This window comes from Bos taurus, chromosome 7 (assembly GCF_002263795.3).
Source record: "Bos taurus isolate L1 Dominette 01449 registration number 42190680 breed Hereford chromosome 7, ARS-UCD2.0, whole genome shotgun sequence".
Taxonomy (NCBI): Eukaryota; Metazoa; Chordata; class Mammalia; order Artiodactyla; family Bovidae; genus Bos; species Bos taurus.
Window position 1 is genome coordinate 27,297,073 of NC_037334.1, and position 23,065 is coordinate 27,320,137.

Genomic DNA, 23,065 nt, shown 5'->3' on the forward strand with positions numbered 1-23,065 from the left:
ACCAAACCGAAGGACTGATTTCTCTTTCAATTATTAGGCTGTGTTATTTACTTAGAATTTTTTCTCACAAAGACTGTTGCTTCTGCTTAAAAATAAAAGGTATTTATGATTGTCACCAAATTAAGCTGATTTTTTGTTTTTATTTTTTACTCTTACAAGGAAAGGAGCTCCTACAACTTCCCTCATCAGTGTAGCTGTCACAAAGTAAGTATGTGTGGCTTTCTTTTTCCTGGGTCAGGGAGAATCGTAAAAGGGTGATTGATAGCACTGAATTTTTAATCTGACATGAAAGTGTCATATTTATTTTAGCATAGAATCTGGATAAACTCTGTTCTTTGATTGTGATAACATTTTTATATCATTGTGTAGTTTACAGATCTTTTTCAGGGCCATGTCATTTAAGTCGTGGGAAACATGCCAGATACTGATATAAATGTTGAACTCTTAAAACATTTTTTTTTTTTGGTCACTTGCAAAATAAAAACAAATCCAGTGGAGAGGAAATAGTCTTGCAATTTAGGGGCTATATGCTGTAACTATGCAGCATGTTAATGGTCTTAATTTCTACTCAGGCCAATACTTTTATTGCTCTTGTTTAATAGACCTTAGCAAAACAAAGAAAGGGTTATACTGTTCAACTGATTCTTCTGACACTGTCTAAAATGTATTTCATCTTTTGGTTAAAAATTACTGTTTTATTTATTTCTCTTTGGAAACATGATAACACTAGTTAAGTCATAAAATCCATGTTACTAATTTATCATTCCAGAATTAGAGAACGTATAGAGGAAAATGGCTGCCTGTATGGGTGATGATGGGCCCTTGACGATGCCTTGTTTGCATGGCCTGCATTCTCTGATTTAAGAATTATTGGCAGAGAGCTTGTGATGGAGTCTATTCATAAGAGGGTCCTTAATGTTAGAAGATCATTTAGGAACACTGGCTTAGGAAGCAAAAAGTCGGCTAAGAGAGTGGTGTGTGTCAGTATTAAAAGGAATGTGTGATATTGAGGAAACAATATCTTGCAAGGTAAGGGTTCAAATTAAATATGAAAAAGAACCCATATACAAAACACATAAAAATGATGAGATTCCCCTAGGCAGTTTTTAAAAATAATCTTTAAAAAAAAAAGCAAACAGTTAATATGAATATGGTGAACTGACTTGCCAGTTGTTATAAAATAGCAGATTAAATTATTATTTTAATGTTTTCAGTTATTGCTTTGGTATTCTTTTTTTTTTTTTTTTTGCTTTGGTATTCTAAAACATAAAGTTATTCTTTGTGCTTTTAAATATTTATTTGGCTAAACCTTTGAAAGGTTTGAGGTGTTCACATAGGAACATGGCCGATTTTTTTTTTTTTAGATGATTGAGAATATCATCTGATTTTTGTGATAGAAGACAGTAAGTTAAATGATGATATATTGTGCTGGAGTTAACCACAGGTATCATACCATCCACTGGGAGTTTATTTTTTTTCACTGGAAGTTTTTAAATTCAGCTGCTGTTCAGACTCATAAGATGACTACGTATTGTACCTGTCTGTTCAGAAGGATATAGACAAGAACATAGTTTTCTGGGAGGATAGCATCAGGTACAGGTATTTCTATTCATTCGTTGTTTTTGGAGCAGTTTATTTCGGGAAAAGGAGCTGAGATCTACACTGGACAGGGGTTACCTTGGCCTAGAAGCTCAATGCCCCACAGAAACCAAAAAGTCTTGTAACAATTCTTGTATGCGTGGCTTTCAGCCACTCACGAGGGACATGTAGTTACAGAAGCCACTGCGGTCAGAGAAGAGCAAAAGCATGAGGTTCCAGTCATAGTTCTCGGGTCATTATTCCAGTTTAGATGGGGGTGATAAGTCAGGGGTTGCCTTTACCGTGAGCCGTGTTGTCTAGATAGCATTGTTGACATTGGCGTTTATCAGGTAAGCTGAGGAACAAAACTGAGAGTTAACCCAAGGTCAGATTCTCATGAATTAGGGAAAGAGGGTTTGATTAACTTTTACCCGCAGGTGCAAAGCAAAATGCCTGCCCTTCAGGCGCAGTCAGCTGCTTGTGCAGACAGCAGATACACCCTGAGTCCCTGGAGAGAATCATACAACCTGATCCTTAGTCTCAGACATGACAGCTACAGTGTGTGATCCTTGATGGGTGGAGGAAAGAAAACAGCTGTAAAGGACATTTGGGGGGCCAATTGGAGAATTTACTTGGGTATGATAATGGTATCTTTTTTATGGAAGTGGGTATAGGATTTAGATCTTTATGAAATATCAGGTAGAAAGTAGCCAATAGCTTGGGGTGATGGATCAAAGGAATTTTTGCTCCACTGAGGCACCTCCCCCTCAGGAAGCTTAAAATCAACGAAAGAACCCTGTTTCAGAGAAATCGTAATTATTGGAGCCATATTTTACAACTTAAAATCAGAGTTAAATTGCACTGAACTGTGTTTCTCATTTTGACTCTAACAGCCTCAGTTGTAAGCATAGACTTAAGAAAGGACTGTGCTTGTCCACCTTACTTTAGTCTCGTGGGTGGGGCACTGTTTCCTGACTGAGAGGTTGGTGGGAGGCCAGTAGACACTAGTCCTGAACTTCTCTGGGGTTCTGCAGGCAGGTCCTGAGCCCTCTTCTGTTTCCTCCACATCCCCTCTTGGTTTGGGGAACCTTTTTCCCATCTCATCCTTTACCCTCTCTCTAGCTGACTCTGGTTGGAAGAGATGCAGCAAAACCTCTCATGGCTAATGGAAACTATCCTTCATTGTCTTCATCTTTCTGGGTTTTATTCCATATATCCCTTTTTATTTCTTTAACATTATTTTAATGGATTTGTGGTGAGAAAGGGCTCCCCCACCTGCCCCCAAAAGCCCTGTAATCAGTTTACCACTTTGAACTGGATGTCTTCATAGTTGGGCAGAAGGTATTTGAGAACAGTGATCACTTGGACTTCTTAACCAATGCTTTAGGTCTTTTATATATTTTGCCTGTCTTCTTATGAAGTTTTTTTTAGGGGAAAAAAAAAAGTTCTGCATTTAAGTGTTTGAAAACCTCCTCTAGTATGTGAGGCCTAGATATTTGAGGGATGGGAGAGAAAGTTGAAAAAGGAAAGCCAAATGGTTGGAATTTATTATTTTTCAAAATATGGTAAGAAATTAAATCAGCCCCTTCCTTAGAATCGCCTTTTCTTTTCTAGAATAATAGCCAAAGTTCTGGAGGACAACAAGCTGCCTGGTGCAATTTGTTCCTTGACTTGTGGTGGAGCAGATATCGGGTGAGTCAGCAGGCCCAGAGTGTCTTTCTGCTGAAGGACCTGGGATGATCACCTAGAATCATCTTTACTAGAATTTCAAAACCCAGTATAGTGGAGGAGGTGAGAGTGGTGTTTTGAAATCTTTACTATTACAGATCTCACTGGGCTTTACTTCATTAATATGTAGATGTTGTTGGAGGGTGAGTGAGAATTGTCTTTTTCATTGCCCAGAGCTACTCTTGTAAGGTGTTCGTGTTACACATTACTGTGCCAGCGTGCAGCCTGTGGTTTCCTGGAGTTTGATATATCAATGTGCTCACTTACAAAGCAGAGCTGTGGAGCTGTGCTCTGCTGTCTCACTCCCCACCGAGGACACGTAGCCTGTTCTCTGGGTTCCTCCATGACCAGAGAAGGGAACCCTGGAGAGGCAACTTCTGATTTATTGATTTTCAAAAGTCCATGTAGTTCACGTACCATAAAGTTTTCTCTTTAAAAATGTGCAGTTCAGTGGTTTTTAGAATAGACACAGTGTTGTACAGCCATCCTCATTACCTTATTCCAGAACATTTTTGTTACCCCCCCTCAAAAGAGCCTGAGACACAGAGCAGTCACTTCCCCTCCCTCTTCCCCTGGCAGCCCCTCTTCTACTTCCTGTCTCTGTATTTGCCTGTCTGGGATATTTCTTATAAATGCAATCATACAACATGTTGCCTTTGCATTTGGCTTCTTTCACTTGGCAGAATGTCACAACCTCCTTTTTTAGCTGGAATGGACTATACTTTCTCTGAACCATGGTAAAAGCTGGTTCTACTGGCCTTTTTATTAGGTGATGTTTCCTAGGAGTCAGGTCTTAGGACCCTTACTGGTATGGTGAAAGACTTACTCTTGTCTCCATCTATTGTACTTAATGGGCAGTCTAAAAAAGGAGTAGTAAAGACTGTTTTTTTTTTAGATAAGTGAAAACATTTTAGAAATTTTATTTAGAAAATACAACTCCTATATAAAGAGTGCATATAGTGAAGTATTATCTAAATGTCATTTAAAACATGACATTTAAAACATGTCTATCCTTTGACCCACTCTGTTCTTATACTTGAGATGTGCAGTCCTTCAAGTTGGCCTTGGTATTGCTCAGGTGATAACAGTAGTGTGTACAAGAGGGCTTTAAGCAGCAACCCCCTCCAGTGTCAGTGCCCATGTGTGCTGGACTGACCTGGGAAAGCCCACATGTACAGTGTCATCAAGCATTTCCAGCCCTGCATTGGTCTGAATCTGTGTCTGTCTTGCTTGGCACACACCACACCCTTTGAAGCACTGAGCTATAAGCAAGGAGGTTCAGATTGACAGTGTCTGGTCTACCTTCCTTAGAAACTGGAAATCCTAGCACAGACTTTCTAAGTCAGCTTCCAAGAGGGATGATTAGGATATTTCCCTACAGTTTTTGCACTTTTAATTCTTTTTCAAAAATATTTTTTAATTATTTTATTTTGAAGAGTTTATTTGTTTTTAGTCAAGCCATGCAGCATCTGGGATCTCGGTTCCCTGACCAGGGATTGAACCCGTGCACCCTGCATTGGGAGCATGGAGCCTTAACCACTGGACCACCAGGGAAGTCCCTAAACTTTTAATTCTTGAAAGAATCAGTTTAAGAGACTTCAAAATAACTGAGATGCTCATCGAGGAAATGCTCCAGTTGAAATGTCCAGTCACCCATCAGTACAAGAAGGAATATCTTCCTTAACAACATCCTTGAGGCGATTTCTGTTTATGGAGAGCTCCCAGAATGGGTTAGGCACTGTCAGATGCCAGCATTGCTGGGTTTCTCTCCTTGGGTGACCGTGTCTGTTCCCCTGCAGCACAGCAATGGCCAAGGATGAGCGAGTGGACCTGTTGTCCTTCACCGGGAGCACTCAAGTGGGAAAACAGGTGGCCCTTATGGTACAGGAGAGGTTTGGTAAGTGTTGGCTTTATAATGAGCATTTTAATACCCTCAACTATGGATGTGCAATCTAAAGATTGGGTTTTTTCCATGGATTATTTGACTGACTGTCCAAGTAAAAGAAAAGATATAGTTAATAGTGGGTTAATATTAACAGCAGATATAATACGATAATTTGGAAAAGGATGTCATTCCCTCCCTAACTGACTGTAGTAGAATCATATCAAATGTATTTATTAATCTGTATCAGACCAGTTTAGCAAGTAAAAAAAGAAAACTCGTGATTTAAACAGGACTATTCAGAGTACAGGACCTAGAGTGAATGTGGTATAGAAGACTTGCGTCTGTTCTTCTCTCATTTATGATGTAGCTCTCAGTGGCTTTGGTAATAACAGCCCCATCCCTATGTAATGTAATATCTGCTTGATGCTTAGGCTTCCCTGGTGGCTCAGTGGTAAAGAATCTACGTGCCACTGCAGGTGACATGGGTTTGATCCCTGATCCAGGAAGATCCTACATGCCTTGAAGCAGCTAAGCTGTGCGCAACTACTGAGCTGGTGCTCTTGAGCCCAGAAGCCACAACGACTGAAGCCTACAGGCCCAAGAGCCCCGTGCTCTGCAACAAAGAAGCCACCTCAATGAGAAGCCCACACTAGAGAGCAGCCCCCTCAATCTAACTAGAGAAAAGCCCACGCAGCAAGAAAGACCCAAGAGAGCCAAAAATAAATTAATTTTAAAAAATCCTTTAAAAATAAAAATCCATTTGATGCTTAACTGTTTCAGAGTAGTGGAGGTGAGAACATATTCTCCGGTTGTTACATATGCTGCTAATACCACAAGTAAATAAAAGTTACTTACATGGAAGCTGATTTTGAAGTGCAGTTAAGAAAAAATAAATATATATTTAAAAGGTCAGTAGTAAACACAGCTCTAAGTTGAGGCAAACAGGTCTCAAATCTCAGTGCTCAGGAGTGTAAAATGAGAATGGTGTACATAACCTCCTGTATACCTTCCTGGAATGTAAGTTGGCAGCGTGTATCAGGAGCTGTAATAGTCATACCCTTTGCCCCTGACCTAAGTAGATAATCGAGAGGTAGGTAATCAACATCAAATATATGCAACACTAGAGAAGTTGTTAAACAAAAGGTGGCTTGTATCATGGTGATGGAATGCTATATTGTGATGTTTAAAAAATACAGCTCTTAATAATTTAGAGAAAAACTGAACTGATAGGCTTTTATTAAGGAAATAAAGCAAAATTGATTATTATGATCTCAACTGAATATAGATGTATAGGAGAGAGATTGGAAGGCACTGTATCAAAGTATGAGGAGAGATTTCATGGTAACTTGTGCCATGCCTTTGGCTTATTTGATTCTTTTTCGCCTTTTTTTTTTTTCCCCAAATAATTTTCTACAATGAGCACATAATTTTTAAACTCTTTTATTGTGGTAATATATATGTGTGTGTATATATATATATATATATACAAAACTTAACATTTGGTTTATATATATAACTGTACAATTCAGTTGCATTCAGGACATTTGCACTTACATTGTTGTGAAACTGTCACCATCATCCATTTCCAGAACTTTTTTTGTCTTCCCAACTCTCTACCCATTAAAAACCAGTTCCCTATTTCTTCCATCCCCTAGCCCTTGGGAACAAGCATTCTGTTTTCTGTCTCAGACTTGACTATTCTAAGAGCCTCCTCTTATAAGTAGACTCATACAGTAGGTGCCTTTCTGTGTCTCAGTTATTTCACTTAGCATAGTATCTTCAAGGTTTATCCATGTTGTAGCATGTGTCAGAACTTCCTTTTAAAGACTGAGTAATACTCTATTGTATGGATATACCACTGTTTATCTATCTGTGCATTTGTCTATAGATACTTGGGTTGATTCTACCTCTTAGCTATTGTGAAAAATGCTGTTGCAAATACTACTTAGGCCCCTGTTTACTTCTTATGGTTAAGTACCCAGAGGTGGAATTGTTAGATCTTATGGTAGTACTGTGTTTAAGTTCTTGGGAAATTGTCATATAATTTTCCTCGGTGACTGTACCATTTTACACTAACTGTTTGGAGTTAAAGGGGATATAATTTCAAGCTTAGAGAAATTGTAAGACTAACACAAAGAATCCCATATACTCTTTAATAAGTTTTACCAGTCACTTGCCCCATTTTTAAAATCACTTTCTCTTCAGCAGCACACACACACATACACACACAAAAACACATACATATTGTTTTTGAACCTTTTGAGAAAGTTGAAGACATTGTATTCCTTTAAATATGTTTGTGTATTTCCTAGGAACAAGGACTTTCTATCATATAACCATCAGACAGTTATTAAAATCAGTCATCTTGACATTAGTGCAATGCTCGTTCACTTTTCTTTTCCTTAAGGTACAACTGATTTATGCTCATGCTATATTTTAAATCTGAAAGTAAAGCAAATGGGATAGGCTGTGGTTTGCAGGTGTGTGCAATAAACTGAAATAGGCATTAATTTGTGTTTATATATTTCTAAAGGGAGAAGTTTATTAGAACTTGGAGGAAACAATGCCATTATAGGTAAGGCTGCCTTTTTTGTTTGTTTGTTTTCTGGTTGACATATCTTCAGTAGTCATCCTGAATGTGTAGAACTCATGTGAGAACTCATCTGTTCTGTCTGTTGTTTGAGATCTAACTCCCGTGCGTGGGAACTTTTCCTTATGAGACAGAGCACAGTGTGTTCATGTTTGGAAAATGTTCCCTGGGGCTTAGAACCTATGTGTGAGACTTTCTAATGTAGCATGTTTCTTGTTCTCCTATTTTTTTTTTTAAACGGGCCACATGTTTCTCTAGAATAAATAAGTCACTCTTTATATGATCTGTTTCCAGAAATACTAGTTTGTCATCAGTGGAATGTTGAGTGCTTTCACATTGGGAAGGAACACTTCCTTAAGGTATTTTATCATTTAGCTATAGTCTTAGGGATTAGTTAATTCTCTTTTTCACTTGTTTGACACAAAAGGAAATAGTCCACCATCGTAACTTCTGGATAATATAATGAATATCAGTTGGTTGAGACTTCGCAGAATCATGAATTTTATGATTAAAAAACTTCCTAATTGTACATTGCTGTCGTTATTGTGTTTAATGCTTTTGTGTTTGTGGGGGACACCAGGAATAGAAAAAGTGTATGATGAAGGATTTGTTCTGGATGAACTTCTAGTCTTGTAAGAGAGAGCTGATTAAAAAATACAGTTAGCATTTATTGATCACTAGGCAATGGCACTCCACTCCAGTACTCTTGCCTGGAAAATTCCATGGATGGAGGAGCCTGGTAGGCTGCAGTCCATGGGGTCGCTAGGAGTCGGATACGATGGAGCTACTTCACTTTATTTTTTTCACTTTCATGCATTGGAGAAGGAAATGGCAACCCACTCCAGTGTTCCTGCCTGGAGAATCCCATGGATGGGGGAGCCTGGTGGGCTGCCTTCTATGGGGTCGCACAGAGTCGGACACGACTGAAGTGACTTAGCAGCAGCAGCAGTAGCAGCAGCAGGCATTTGACAAGTACTGTGATAAGCTGTTTCATATGCCATATGTCATTTAATCCCCACAATAGTCCCATGAGGCAGATACCTTTATTAATCTCATTAGAAAGTTACACTGAGGCTTAAAATGATATGTGCCTAAAGTGACAGAGTCAGCATTTGTATCCTGGCAATCAGACCCCAGAGCACAGCTCTCTTTCTAAAACTCCTTCCTATCGTCCATTAGTACCCCAGATAATAGTATTCCATTTTATGGGTGAGGAAACTGAGGCTTAAAAAGGTAAAAATAACACAACTAAAAAGGGATGGGGATGGATAAGAACTTTGGTCTGTTTGGTTGTACAAACTACCTTCTTAACTATCACATTAGTCTGAGAATGCTATTAGACTGGGCAGGGGAAAATTGAGGATGTAAAAGGCAATTGGGACTGTAAGTTTATGGAAGGAGTGGAAAGGAAAGAGTTATAAGTAATACAGTGTATCACTGGAAGGGTTAATCTTGTAAAGACAATGCTCGTTTTTTCTTCAGAGGGCAGAAGAGTAGGAGGAAGGAATATAGACAAAAGGGGAGAGGAATCTGGAGGTGATTTTGTTGCAGAGGAAGCAGGAAAGGGCTTATCCAAGATTTTTCGCGAAGTGCAGGGTAAGGTCATCTGGTGAGGGAGTAAAGGGGGGAACAAGTGGCATTTAAGGGAACGGACTGATGCAGGTGAGGGTGTCGATATTGTTAGAGAGCTTGGTTTGATGTTGGTAATAAATCAGAAGGGTCCCAGTGGGCTCTCTATGGCCCAGGGAAGCTGCCATTGTAATCGGCCGTGGGGTTGAGGGTGGAGGCAAGTAAAACTGACAAAGACAACGGTGTCTTATAGAAGAGATCACGTTTGAGTGCAGACAAGGCTTAGTCAGCACCAGAAACTCCCAAGAGGTGAAAGATAAAACAGGTCAAAGAGGATGAACTCATCGCTCTATTCTCATATCATTTTCCCTGGGAGAGAAGTTGCCTCTGCGGTATGAACCTGCTCATCTTAGAGAAATAGTTCTGCTGTTCTCTTCCAGTGCTTTCTAAAGGCATCATCTTGCACCACTTAGTGTCAAGGACCTTGTCTGCCTACTTCATGACACTAATGGGTGTGTTTTGTTTCCCTAAGCTTTTGAGGACGCGGACCTCAGCTTAGTCGTCCCCTCAGCTCTCTTTGCAGCCGTGGGCACAGCCGGCCAGAGGTGCACCACCGCGAGGCGCCTGGTGAGTGTCTGCGTGGGCATGTGAGGGTGTCCCGCTTTTCCATTGCCATTTTTTAACACACTGTACCATTCAGGCAGTGTGATAGAAGCGCCACTAGAAACCTGCGGTTTCTGAATGTGGTTGATGCTCAGGCTCTGTTCTGTGCTCGTGGCACATTGTGCTGGTCAGCGGGGGTCCCTGCCTCAGCTCTGCCCCAAGCTAGACGTGGCCCAGCCCTCCCTGAAGTTGGACTTGGGAGATTAGACCTGCTTTCAATCCTGCACCTAACAATGTGGACCGAGTCCCATGCCACTTGGAGAATAAAACAACCTGAACACCCTAGGGGGTCGCAAAGAGTCGGACATGACTTAGAGCCTGAACAACAACAAAACATTTGAAAAATTAGAAACTGTTTGCTAAAAGACAGACAATTTTGGCTTTTTTATAGACATTTTAAGTAGTAAAATATTTTAAAAATTAAAAAAATTTTGGCCTGTAAGTCAAGTCTTGGATCTGACTTGATGTTACATAATTTTCTGGAAAGTAAATGTTATGTGTATTCTGTCTTTAGAAATGTCTAAGTCTGTTCACATAGTGTATAGAGCACATAAATATTAAGTGAATATGATAAGAGTGGTTTCCCTTCAGTGTTTGGGGCTTGGGAAGTTTAATATCCACTCTTAGTTTTGGGCTGGATTTTAAAATGTTTTTTTATGGGATACAGCCTTGATTTTCATGACTCATGCTACTGAAAATTTGTGCCAAACAAGTTTTGATTAGGCAGAAAATTTGGCTGCATTTGCCTTTTTAAAAATAATTGTTGTTGAGTTTTCCTCCTGTCATTAAAAAAAAAAATCGAATTATGGAGGAATTCAGTTCAGTTCAGTTCAGTTCAGTCGCTCAGTCATGTCCAGCTCTTTACCACTCCATGAATCGCAGCACGCCAGGACTCCCTGTCCATCACCAACTCCCGGAGTTCACCCAAACTCATGTGCATTGAGTCAGTGATGCCATCCAGCCATCTCATCCTCTGTCGTCCCCTTCTCCTCCTGCCCCAATCCCTCCCAGCATCAAGGTCTTTTCCAATGAGTCAACTCTTCTGAGGTGGCCATAGCTTTGAGTTTTTCCTCTCACCCACAATGAATGTGAACAAATTCTTTATAAGATTAGCATAATTTAAATTAATTTTAGAATAAGATAATAGGGAAATTAAGTCTTTACTTTTGCCATGACCTCTCATTTTCACTTTTCCTATATTTTATAGTGAATGAATATCAATCTTTTCTTTGTTTTTGCATTATTCAGTTGAAGTTCTCAAAAACATTTAATAAGCTACAATTTTCATTAAGTATTTATAATTTATTACATTTGTTCACCTTAAGCATTTATTACATTAAAGCTTAGAAGGAAGCAGTCATACTCCAAAATATTGTAGTCTTAATTACATGGCAAACTATGAAATGATGTAAATGTCAAGTATTTTTTTATTTGGTCAACTTTTGTTTTTCTTTTGTGTCCTGGAGCAAATATGCATAGCTATGCTTTCTATTAAGTGTCAAATATTAAAGGATACTATTGTATCCTTTCTATTAAGTGTCAAATATTAAAGGATACTATTTGGGTCAAATATCAAAGGATACTATTGTATCCTTTCTATTAAGTGTCAAATATTAAAGGATACTATTTGGGTCATAACCCAAATCAATTTCTATAGGGACAGTAGTAGTCCTTAGAAAAATCCACTCCAGTACTACATACCTCTCTATGATTTATCATTGGCCCTCTGTATTCAAAATCTTCTGTTTCAACCAACTGTGAACCATGTAGTCCTGAAGCATTTATTCTAGAAAAATATTTTTATACAGGGGGACTTGAGCAGTTCAAACCCATGTTGTTCCAGGGTCACCTGTATAAATCAGTACTATAAAGAAAAGTTGGGAGAACTTCCCTGGTGGTCCAGTGGTTAAGACTATGAGCTTCCAAGGCAGGGGGCCCAGGTTCGATCCCTGGTTGGGGAACTAGATCCCACATGCTGCAACTAAGACCTAGCCCAGCCAAATAAATAGGTAAACCTTTAAAAAAAAAAAAAGAAAGAAAAAGAAAAATTGGAAGAATTCCTTGGCAGTCTAGTGGTTAGGGCTCTGAGATTTCACTGCTGAGGGCATGGGTTCAATCCCTGGCCAGGGAAGTAAGATCCCACAGCTTCACAATGTGGCCAAAAAAAAAAAAAAATGCTGCAGGAAAAAAATAAAATTGTACATTGTTAGCAATTTTGTGCATTTATATGTACTATTAATAGTGCATTTTTATTTCTTAATCCCTTGAATGTTTCTTCATTTAGTTCTTACATGAAAGCATCCATGATGAAGTTGTCAATAGACTTAAAAAGGCCTACGCACAGATCCGTGTTGGGAACCCTTGGGACTGTGAGTATCCGGTTGAGTTCAGAGATTTTCTTTTTAACTGCTGATGGTATAAGAGTTTCTGATTTTCTACATATATATTTTCCCTTTCCGAGAGGCCCAAGGGACTCTGAAACAGGTTATTATTGGGCAGTTGGAGTGACAAGTCTGCTCCGAGTTAGGATCTGAGTGTTTCATGTGAGCTGGTGCGTGAGCTTGGGAAATGATCTTGAGGTGGGGAGAGTTTGAGGAGCTGCTCCTTCTCTGTTTCCCTCTTTGGAGTTAACCACCATATTCCCTTAGGCAAGGTGGCAAGAGGCACCTACCTGACTTCTCTGCTTCCATTTCTGCCTTCCAGCATAACCAAAGTAGTTTAAAAAATGTAATCAGATAATTCACTCTCTTGCTTAACACATTCATTGCTTTTGGACTAAAACTTCGATGCCTTTGGAGCCCCATTTTAGCAAGTTTATAGTCTTGCGTGGTCTGACCTCATCGCCTCCCCGACCCCCTGTGCACCCTTAACTTGTTCACGACTGCTGGGCCTATGAGGTTCTTAGAGAATAGTCACCCTGTAATGAAGAAGCAGAGCCTATATTTTGACTGCAGCTCTCTGATGAATTGATAGCTCTTTGCCTAGATTTGACCCTCCATGTTTCTCTATAGAAAGCTTATGAGGACTCAGTCACACCTGCTTTTTTGCAAGTCTTCTGTGGCTGCTTTTGCACTGCATTGGTGGAGTTGAGTAGTCATGGCAGAGACCACGTGTCACACCAAGCATTAAATAGTTACTGTCTGGCTCTTTGCAGAGAAAGAATGCTGAAACCTCCTGCTCTAAACCGAAGTGATACATGAAGGGATTGGTGTGCTCATTGGAATAGCTGTTAGAATAATAAAATGATGCCTTTTAGGGTGAAATGAAGAGCATTCTTTTTTTCTCTCCAGCTAATGTTCTGTATGGGCCACTCCACACCAAACAGGCAGTGAGCATGTTTCTTGGAGCAGTGGAAGAAGCAAAGAAAGAAGGTGGCACCGTTGTCTATGGTGGCAAGGTAAGGACCACTTGAGATCAGGACTTTCTTTTCCTTTTGCGCACAAGTAGGCTCTGGGTAAATTGATGAAGTGTCCCTGACTGCTGGCTTTCTTTTCTGCATTCCTTTTGTAATAGGGGAGTAAGTACATATTTGAAAGAATGACAGTGTAACACGCATGGAACATTTCTGAAAAGACACAACTCAGAGCCAAGGTTATCTTTGAATTGTGTGCCTGGCAATTTGTATGGAAGGAAGATGAAGACCTTTCTCATGGTACAGGGGAAGACTGTATTCAGTACAGTTTAAATCTGCATTTAATCGTGATTTTTAAGTCATTTAAGTCAGAGAGTCAAAAAAATACACACTACAAGCATTTTAATTTGACACATATTACTGTTGTCAGTGGAAAATTAATTAATTGGTTTAAGAAAGAAATGGAAAATTTTATTTGAGCCAAGTTGAGGATTATAACCCAGGAACAGCATCTTGGAACGTTTCGAGAACCATTCTGCCTGTTAGAAGTCAAGGCGGTTAGAAAAGTATTTTAGACAGAGGGCTGTATATTAAATGAGAGTTTACACAGTCTAGAGAAATGTCATCGTGGCTCCTTACAAGATAATGAAGGAGTGTTACATTTTAGGAACTGTATTATTGGTGCTTGGAGAATGTTTGCTCTTTATGGTTGAGCAGGTGTTTCTGCTTATGGGGAGGTTTGGTTGACGCATAATACAGATACACAATGCACAGTAGAGGGGAGAGAGGAGGCCATAGGGCAAAGAAAGCTTTTGATGGTTAAATTTTTCTTGTCTTGCTGTAAAATATGAATTTCATTTCACACTCTATTTGTTTGATTCTTGAGATGTAGATCCAAGGCATTTTCTTCATGTACGATAGAAATTTGTCTTCATCCTTGAATAAGCTATAAGTATCATTTATTATCTACAATGTATTTTCAGTTCTTTAAAAATCACAGTGAACTGAGTCTCTTGCAAAGCTCTCTGAGAGCAGAATCCTTCTCTTAACATTGACACACCTACATTTCACCTGATAGACATGTGTATCCATATTTGTATTTTTGTTACTTATTTACCTTGAGTTTTTTTTTTTAAGCATATAACTTAATCTTTTTAGAAGTAACTTTTTCCCCCCCTTGGGTAATATTTGCTTAAGTTACATAATGCAATATAGGATTACAGTAACAAATACAGCTGCTGCATACAGAACTGGGGGTAAATACAGATGACTGTTGGTAAACATACAGCTCAGAACGGTGAGAACAGAATTCTACAGGCACACCGGAGAACTGACCACTGGCCAAGCAGCTTGCTGCCGGCATCAGAGTATTTTATAGAAGTTAACGTGGAGATGAACTAGCGATTTGGTTATGTGGAGCTTAGTTAGGAGCGTGTCTACAGTATGCCCTTTTGGAGCTTCAGGTTTCTGTGTTCCTGTGTGTTAGTTTGCTAGGGCTGCCATAACAAAGCATCACAGAGTGGGTGGCTTAAGCAACACGTTTATTGTCTCACAGTTCTGGAGGCTGAGTCCAAAATCAAGGTGCTGGCAAGTTTGGTTCTTCCTGATGAGGCCTCTGGATTGCAGGTGGCCACCTTCTCTCAGTGTCTTCACATGGTCTGCTGGAGAGAGGAGGTCCTTGGTGTCTCTTCTTATGAGCAATTAGTTCTATCTAAGGGCCTCACCCACATGACCTCATTTAACTTTGCCTCCTTGAAGGTCCTGTCTTCAAATTTAGTCACAGTGGAGAAGGTGAGGTTTAAGGCTTCAACGTAAGAATTAGGGAGGAGGTGGGGGGGGTATGTTGTTAACAGGATGGATATAGATTACCTCTTTAAAAATTATGTGGAGTTAAAAATAGCCACCTGTAGCTGCGTTTTTTTCACTGTAACTTGGTCATGATGCTTAGCCTGGCTCTCTGTCCTGGACCCTTTTTTCTTTTCTTTTTCTGACCAACTAAGTTAGAACCAATAGGTGGCAGAGAAATTGTCATTCATGATGGGAAGTTATTTTGGAGAAATAATTCACTTATAAATGATATTTGTTTTTTTCCCCAAAAGTATAGGCATGGAACTTCCCTGGCAAAGACTTCGCATTCCGATGCAGGGAGTGTGGGTTTGATCCCTGGTTGAGGAGCTGATATCCCACATGCCCCGCCAAAAAACCAAAACATAGAACAGAAGCAATAACGTGACAGATTCAATAAAGACTTTAAAAACGGTCCATATGAAAAAAAAAAGACCTTAAAGTATAGGCAAAGATGGTATCTGCTGAACCGAAGAACCAAAAACAAACGTTCTTGGTTTTATTTCCGTTCTCTGCTGCAGGTTATGGATCGCCCTGGAAATTACGTAGAACCGACAATCGTGACAGGTCTTGACCATGACGCATCCATTGTACACACAGAGACTTTTGCCCCGATTCTTTATGTCTTTAAATTCAAGGTAAAATGTGGATTCCTTCTCGCTTTTCTCTAGTTTAATGTTGAAACAAATGAGAAGACCAGGAGAAAATAAAGGCATATTAAATTTCACTCAGTTAGCCTTTTGGGGAGGTTTTATAAAATGACTCTGACTAGTAGGGATTTGAAAGTTAAGGACAAAATATCATGATCCGAACACTTCAGACAATAAAGCATGTTAAGCTAGATTCCAGGGGAATTGAGACAAGCCAAGGGCCAATGTTGAAATTAATGGAGAATGTGGCCCAGATTGTCTGTATCACCTGATTCTGAGCTGTGTATGCTGTGCAATCATCTTGTGCACAAAAGGGATCAGGTAGTTTGATAGTCTGAGTGTTCAATATCAATAGACAAAATGAGAAGATATAAACATACAGTTACAACCTGTATCAGAGGACAGGCTGCCAGAGGTTTCAGCAGACATAGGTATCTAGAGGGTCTCCTTCCTCACATGCAGCAGGTCCTACTCTGCCAGCAGAAGCTTAGAGATTGAATTGAGGCTTGGCTACTATGATTAACACTTAAAGGGTAACGAGACATGCCTTGTTGCAATTATGTGATTGCATGAATTAAAATCTTGCTTTAAGTTGTCTACTGTTGTTCCACATAATGTGACTATAAATTGTAGTTTCATGTTTTGTCGTGTGTCTACATGTTTGAGTTTCTGAGCATATCATTTAGCCCCTCTTGCCTAATCTGTAAATTTTGGATAACATTGATCCTATGTCATTGGCTGAGAATTAAATATATAAATGCATGTTCAATGCCCAGGTCAGTGTGTTTATGCTGCATGTAGTAAGAGCTTAGTAAATCATAGATCTTATATGTCCTGGCATGAACGGAAGAATGTACTTGTGTGTGTGTATGTGTGTTTTATGTTTATTTGGCTGTGCTGGGTCTTCATATGGAAACTCTTAGTTGCAGCATATGGGATCTAGTTCCCTGATGAGGGATGGAACCCAGATTCCCAGTACTGGGAACACTGAATCTTAGCCACTGGACAGCCAAGCAAGTCCCCCTATGTTTTTCTCAAAGTTCATTTGAGGGGAAGATCCCACAAAGCACTGTATTAGGAAGATGTTGACTCCTTAGTTCCCCTACGATTACACTGGTAAATTTTATGGAATGAGTTTACCATTAGTGGTTGGACCTGACACTGTATCATCTAACAGCTTCCAATGTCTTTCCTTTTAGAATGAAGATGAGGTCTTTGCATGGAACAATGAAGTCAAACAGGGACTTTCAAGTAGCATCTTTACCAAGGATATGGGCAGAATCTTTCGCTGGCTTGGGTATAACTTTATCTATTTTGAAAATGTATATAAGTCTGATTTGTGTGGTGAATGGACTTTACAAAAAAGAAAATGACACCATCATAGGTGAAAATCTGTTTTTCAGCACTGAGAATCTTAGAAGTTTTGTTTGGCTTATTTATTTATTCATTTGTGTGTGTGTGTGTGTATTTTTTTAACTTCCCTATATTTTGCTTTCGCTGTGCCTCCCTTTTTATATATGCAGACCAAAAGGATCAGACTGTGGCATTGTAAACGTCAACATTCCGACAAGTGGGGCTGAGATTGGAGGTGCATTTGGTATGTGGAGAATCCTTTTTCTTTTACTGTGTTGGACAACATGTGTGAAACATTGTCTGCCAGGAAAGCATAGAGACTTGGTACCCAAAGCTTTTATTGGGAGTTGGTCGCCCAGGCATGCAAGGCCTAACATGCCCCCAGATTTCAGACTCTTGAGAAGGAAAACCGGTATTAAACATAAAACTACATTGTTTGCCCAGTGAGACCATATGGGGAGCTGGTTAGCCTGTAAATTTCCAGATGCTAGCGGCATTGTAAACAGATCTGCTGTGTATTTTCTGCGCAGATTGTAACTTTTCTCAGACTTTGAAGTTATATCTTACTTGTCTTCTGGTTTCCATTACTGTAGCTGAAAAGCCCAATCCACTTTGATTTCTGATCTTTCCCCTCATTTCAAAAGTTTGGGGTCTATTACTTACGTCTGATGTTCTGAAATTCTTCAGTAATATGCCTCAGTGGAGATCTTGGTAAGATTCTTGTTGCACAGTCAGTGGGCTAGTAATTGGCCTTAGTATTGGAACTCACAAGTTTCAGTTGTGGAAAGCTTTTGATAGTTTTATTTTGTTTTGGTGGTGTTTTTTTCCCTTTGATTTTTTTTTTTTCTGTTTTAATTTCTAGAACTCCTATTATTTGAATGTTATCTCTTGAAGAATTATCTAATTTTTTTCCCTTTATCTATATCATAAGTCTTTTTGAGAGATTTCTTCAAACTTTTCTTCTAATCCTTCTCTCAAGTTTTTTCTCCTCTGCTCTTACCAAAAAACAATATTAAGTGTACTTTGATAGCATACTTTTAAATGTAGCCTTTTCTTGTTTTGTGGAATCATTATCTTTTTATAATATCTTTAAAAATATTAATAAAACATTTAAGCATTTTATTATTATAAGATTAGTTTATGTATATTTTAGAAAATTATATAGAGATAAGCATAAATGGGAAAATAAATTATATTTCCCTTGTCGAGAGGTTTCTACTCTTAACACCTTGGTCTAATGGTAAGGTATTTTTTAAGGTTCCTTCTGCTGCTTGATATTTCTATTTTTTGTTAATTCCTTTAACTTTATTTTTCATAGTAGTTCCCTTTTTTGTGTTTGTTTTGGTCTCTTTTATTTATTTGTTTGCAGAGGAGCTACTGTGGCCAAAGGTAAGGTAACTGGTCAGGTAGCTCTGGTCCCCTGGTGTCTTCATTTCCATGATGCTGAGTAGGAGCCCACACAGGCGCTGCTCATGAGCTGTTTGTGTACTTCTCTAGGAGGAGAGAAGCACACTGGCGGTGGCAGGGAGTCAGGCAGTGATGCCTGGAAGCAGTACATGAGAAGATCTACTTGGTAAGAGAAGGCTTTGGGGAAGCGGTTTGGCCTTACAGCCTCTGGAACATGCTTTACACATTTCTGCTTCCTGCTCTGTGTTCGTGTAATTTCTCTTGATTTTGTGTTTCTAACATTCCACAGCTCTCCCCTCCCAGATCATCCACTTGGTACTGTTATTTTCCTAACTGTCCTCAGCTAGTGCCCAGCGCCTGACTGTGAAACCAGTGGTTTCTGTCTAGGGACAGGACCGTAGCAAGACACTTGAGGTCATCCCGCAGGATAAAGCGGAAGAGGCTGTCCTTTGAGTTTTTTCCCTGGGTGTGGTTAACCTACCCCAGCAATCTACCAGGGTAGAAGGACATGGAGGTGGGCGGGCTGCCTGCAGGCCTGGCTAGTGAGTGGGGGATATCCTGCTCTCTGGGAATAGCGAGCATGAACCTTGAAAGTAGAACAGCACAAGGGTAGCCGGTGAGGGAACCTGTTGCTGGGAGATTTTGATTAGGAGTTTTTACTTGTTTTCTATTTTCCCTCCCCTTTAACTAGAAATCGCTCCATCCAAGTGCAATAAGGTGGTATGTGAGGTGAGGCCCGTGTGGTGTTAGGTGTTAAAGGAGCACAGGTGGGGAACCGGGACACTGTTGGTCTCATTTACTGTTTCTCACTGGCTCTAGAACTTCAGAAGGAGGTGGTGGGGGGTTCTCCAGCAACTTCATGTAGGTCAGGAATTTTTTTTCCCCCTCCAGCTTTACTGAGGTATATAATTGAGAAAATCGCAATATATTTAAAATGTATAACATGATGATTTACGTATGCATACATTGTGAAAAGAGTCCCACAGCCAGGTTAGCACATTCTTAGCCTCACATCATTGTGTGTGTGTGCGCACACGTGCATGCATGCTTAAGATCTACTCTTAGCAAATTTTTGAATGTATGTCAGGAGTTTCTGAGGTGCTTTGGCTATGGCTTGTTTAGTCTCAGACATACGCATGCTCTTTGTCTGATTCCCTTTTGTTGAAGACAGTCTTGTTCCTTTTATTTGTCTTGTGTACTTGGGATCTAGGGGACCAAGCATGTATTAATAGCTGCGGCCTTTTTGGAACCCATTTAATGGGGACGCTCTGTGTCAGGAGTAAAGCCAGATGGCTAAAAGGGAACCTTTTATTTTCCAAATTAGTATAGTTCTTATCTCTATCAAATGTGAATCCCTGTGTTTTTCCTGCTAATTCACTGCACGTTATTGAGAGACATAAAGAAGATGAAGTTATAGTCTCCATATTCTTTACACCCTGAAAACCACGACTAACAGATAATGCTGTGTCTTTTCAGACTTTTGTGTTTCTCCTTTTTTTTTCTTTTATAAAACTGGATCTATACTAACTTTTTTGTATACTAATTTTTTTCACCATCTTATAACTTGAACATTTGGCCTTGTTGACATATTGCAGATCGGCTACATTTTTTGCGTGACATAAAATTTCCTCTATTACGTGTGTACTATTCTTCATTTAATTTTGTTCATTTTTTACCCCCCGTAGTACCATCAACTACAGTAAGGACCTTCCTCTGGCCCAAGGAATCAAGTTTCAGTAAAAAGTGCTTTAAATTGACATTTCAAGTCTTTCACGCATTGTTACAACTCTTTCTTCTGAGGAAGACAAAGAAAATGAGTATTTGCCTTGAATAAATGTATCATTTTGAATATGACGGTGGCTAATCCCTTATGTGTCTGAGGCCTAAATCAAGAGACTCATTTTTTAAAAAATAAAAGTTTTCATGACGTCATCTCAAGTAATAAAAAGTAGAGTAGGTGAATTTTTATGTTACTAGTAGTTACTGATTTTTTAAATTTAGGATTATTTTTATAATTTAGAAAAAATAATAGTACATGTCATGGTGGGAATTTGGAAAAAATCAGAACATAATAGAGAAGAAAATAGAAGTCTTGTCAGTAGATGCAGGAACATCTCCTAAGCAAATAAAGAAATCAGAGGCGAGCTGGATTCACGTCACCCTCACAGCCTGGAAAGGGTGTGATTGAAGAGAGTGTCCGTTGTTTATGGAGGACCATAGCACAGTTGCGCTTGTGGATCGACTTGGCGTTTAAGATGACTGAGGGCGTTCATCACCATCACAGCTTCTCTCGCTCAGGATCACCTGTGTCACCACAGAAGAAATTTGCGAGACAGACGGAGATTTGCCCCTGCCCCCCTAGAACCTGCACCTCTGGATGACTGGGCTTCTATGCGAAGCACTTCTGGATTTCTTAGGCAACCTCAGACCCTCCTTTTTAGCTGTTAGGCTTCTGTGATTTCCTTTAGGTTTGTTCTTAGAGAATACCAAGTGTGTAGCAGTGTGTGTTTGCAGTGACCTCGGCGTAGTTCACCTTCTCTTTGCTGAGCATCTGCCTCCTTCTCTTGAGAATCTGCCCAGGAGCCCCGGGAGTGGTTCAGCCAAGGGCCCTGCCAAGCGCACACTGGCTCCTGCAGTTCCATCTTCCTGGCAGCCTTCGCTCCCCTAATGGGTAGCAGCTACCCAGCACCTTGACTCCTGCCAGACTGGACTGGGCAGAAGCCTTGGAAGAAGATGACGTTTGTACAGGACCTGATGTGTCAGGATGTATTGGAGAGATTTAGACAATGGGCAAAGAGTTTGGGGCTGAATTATGACAGAGAAGCAAGCAAATGAAAAGACCAACCAATTTAAAATTTGTCAGGGAAGGAATGGTATTCATAGCATGTTCTATGGCCCAGCTGTGACTAGTGTTCACCTAAGTAAAGCTGTGGTCAACCTTGAATATTAAGCCAAACATGGTGATAAACCTTTTTAGAGCATGTTGGCAGGAGTTCAGGGTATGAGAGTAGGTTAGAAAGGCAGGCAGTTATGTTCTGTGGTGGAGAATCAATAATGTCTAAAATTACAAAACAGGAAATACCAACATAGGCTTATAAAGATAGGAAATTCTGTAAAAATCTTTGCTTCAGGAGAAGGTAAATTGGTTGAGGGGGAGGGACACGAAGAAGGAGACGTTACTGTTTTCCATAACAGGTCTTACAGAGCTGTTTGTGTCTTTAAATCAAGAGGATGTATAACTTTGATTAAAAATTAAAGCCAATGAAAAAGAAAATGATCTTGGAGAATCAGGTGCTTGAAATCCTCCACTTCTTGATCCCGTTTCCACCACCCCCACTCCCTAGCACACATACCCGCACACTGTTTCCCATTTTTTTCCTGAACCAGGGATTCCTTTTAAACATCTCATGAAATGATTGTGCCGAAAGCCAAGTTTTCTTCCATGTTTTGAAGTTCAGAATAGACTAAATCACCTTGTATTGATATATACATACTTTTTAATACAAGCTGATGCTTGAGAAAATTACTCTCTTTGAGCATTTGTTTTGTTTTTTTTTTTTTAAAAAAAACCTCACCATGGTTTTTCTTTGTAAGTTACAGTGCTAGGTCTTGTAGCCCTGTCTATAGAATATAATCCAAAGAAAATAAAACACTATTTTAAAACATTTTTAGGAACCATGTAGTAACTGGTTGTTTTCATTTTGTGAAATTATATGAGATTAATAGTAATTGAAGTATTTTTTATACCCAGTTTTTTTCCCAAGCATTTTATTTTTTAATGAGTATTCTGAAACACAAGCTGTGTTAGTGTTTTAATTAAAAAATTTTTACATTTATAATTTCTCTCTAATCAGGTATTTAAGGAGGTTCTCCATCTTCCTGTGTATCTCCTGAAGCCATGCCATGCTATAGCCAATTTGAAATAATAATCTGCAATACACTGGTGAGAGGGGTACCAACAGCTCTAATCTTAGGTTATAAAAGTCAAATTAAACTGACTCCAGAAGTTTTCTCTGAAACTAATTCAGTTTTCTACATCTTTCTAGCAACAAGGACATTTTTTGCTGTGACATTTATTAAAAATTTTTGCCTTTAAATGGCCCTCTTTGTTTTATTACTGGTTTAATAAAAGTTACTTATAATAGCCATAGAAGTTAAAATGTACATCTGTATGCATTATTTCTGGCCATGTGATTTAAGGTGCTGGGAGTCCAGGTCCTAGTCCTGTGCTGCTGGATGCTGGTTACACTGAATCCCCTTGTGACTGACCCTCCCTGAGTGTTGTAACCATACTGTGAGAGTTCCACCTCCACAGTGGACCTGAGCAGCTGTGGTTAGCATTTCTACTCTACAGGACAGTAACAATTATAAAGATTTTTAAAAAATATTACAAAGTAACATGCTGCTGCTGCTGCTGCTAAGTCACTTCAGTCATGTCCGACTCT

General features: G+C 39.4%; 1 protein-coding gene across 1 annotated transcript in view; it reads left to right on the top strand.

Moving 5' to 3' along the window:
• The window catches only part of ALDH7A1 (aldehyde dehydrogenase 7 family member A1), a 37,516-nt gene extending 14,743 nt beyond the window's left edge, over window positions 1-22,773 (top strand). The window contains 12 exon segments of the mRNA NM_001045969.2: window positions 160-204; window positions 3,193-3,270; window positions 5,106-5,203; window positions 7,725-7,766; window positions 9,883-9,977; window positions 12,298-12,382; window positions 13,304-13,410; window positions 15,732-15,848; window positions 17,060-17,157; window positions 17,384-17,457; window positions 18,711-18,786; window positions 20,306-22,773. Of these exon segments, the coding sequence (NP_001039434.2) occupies window positions 160-204; window positions 3,193-3,270; window positions 5,106-5,203; window positions 7,725-7,766; window positions 9,883-9,977; window positions 12,298-12,382; window positions 13,304-13,410; window positions 15,732-15,848; window positions 17,060-17,157; window positions 17,384-17,457; window positions 18,711-18,786; window positions 20,306-20,360 (970 nt within the window). The 3' untranslated portion in view covers window positions 20,361-22,773.
• The last annotated feature ends 292 nt before the right edge of the window (window positions 22,774-23,065 follow it).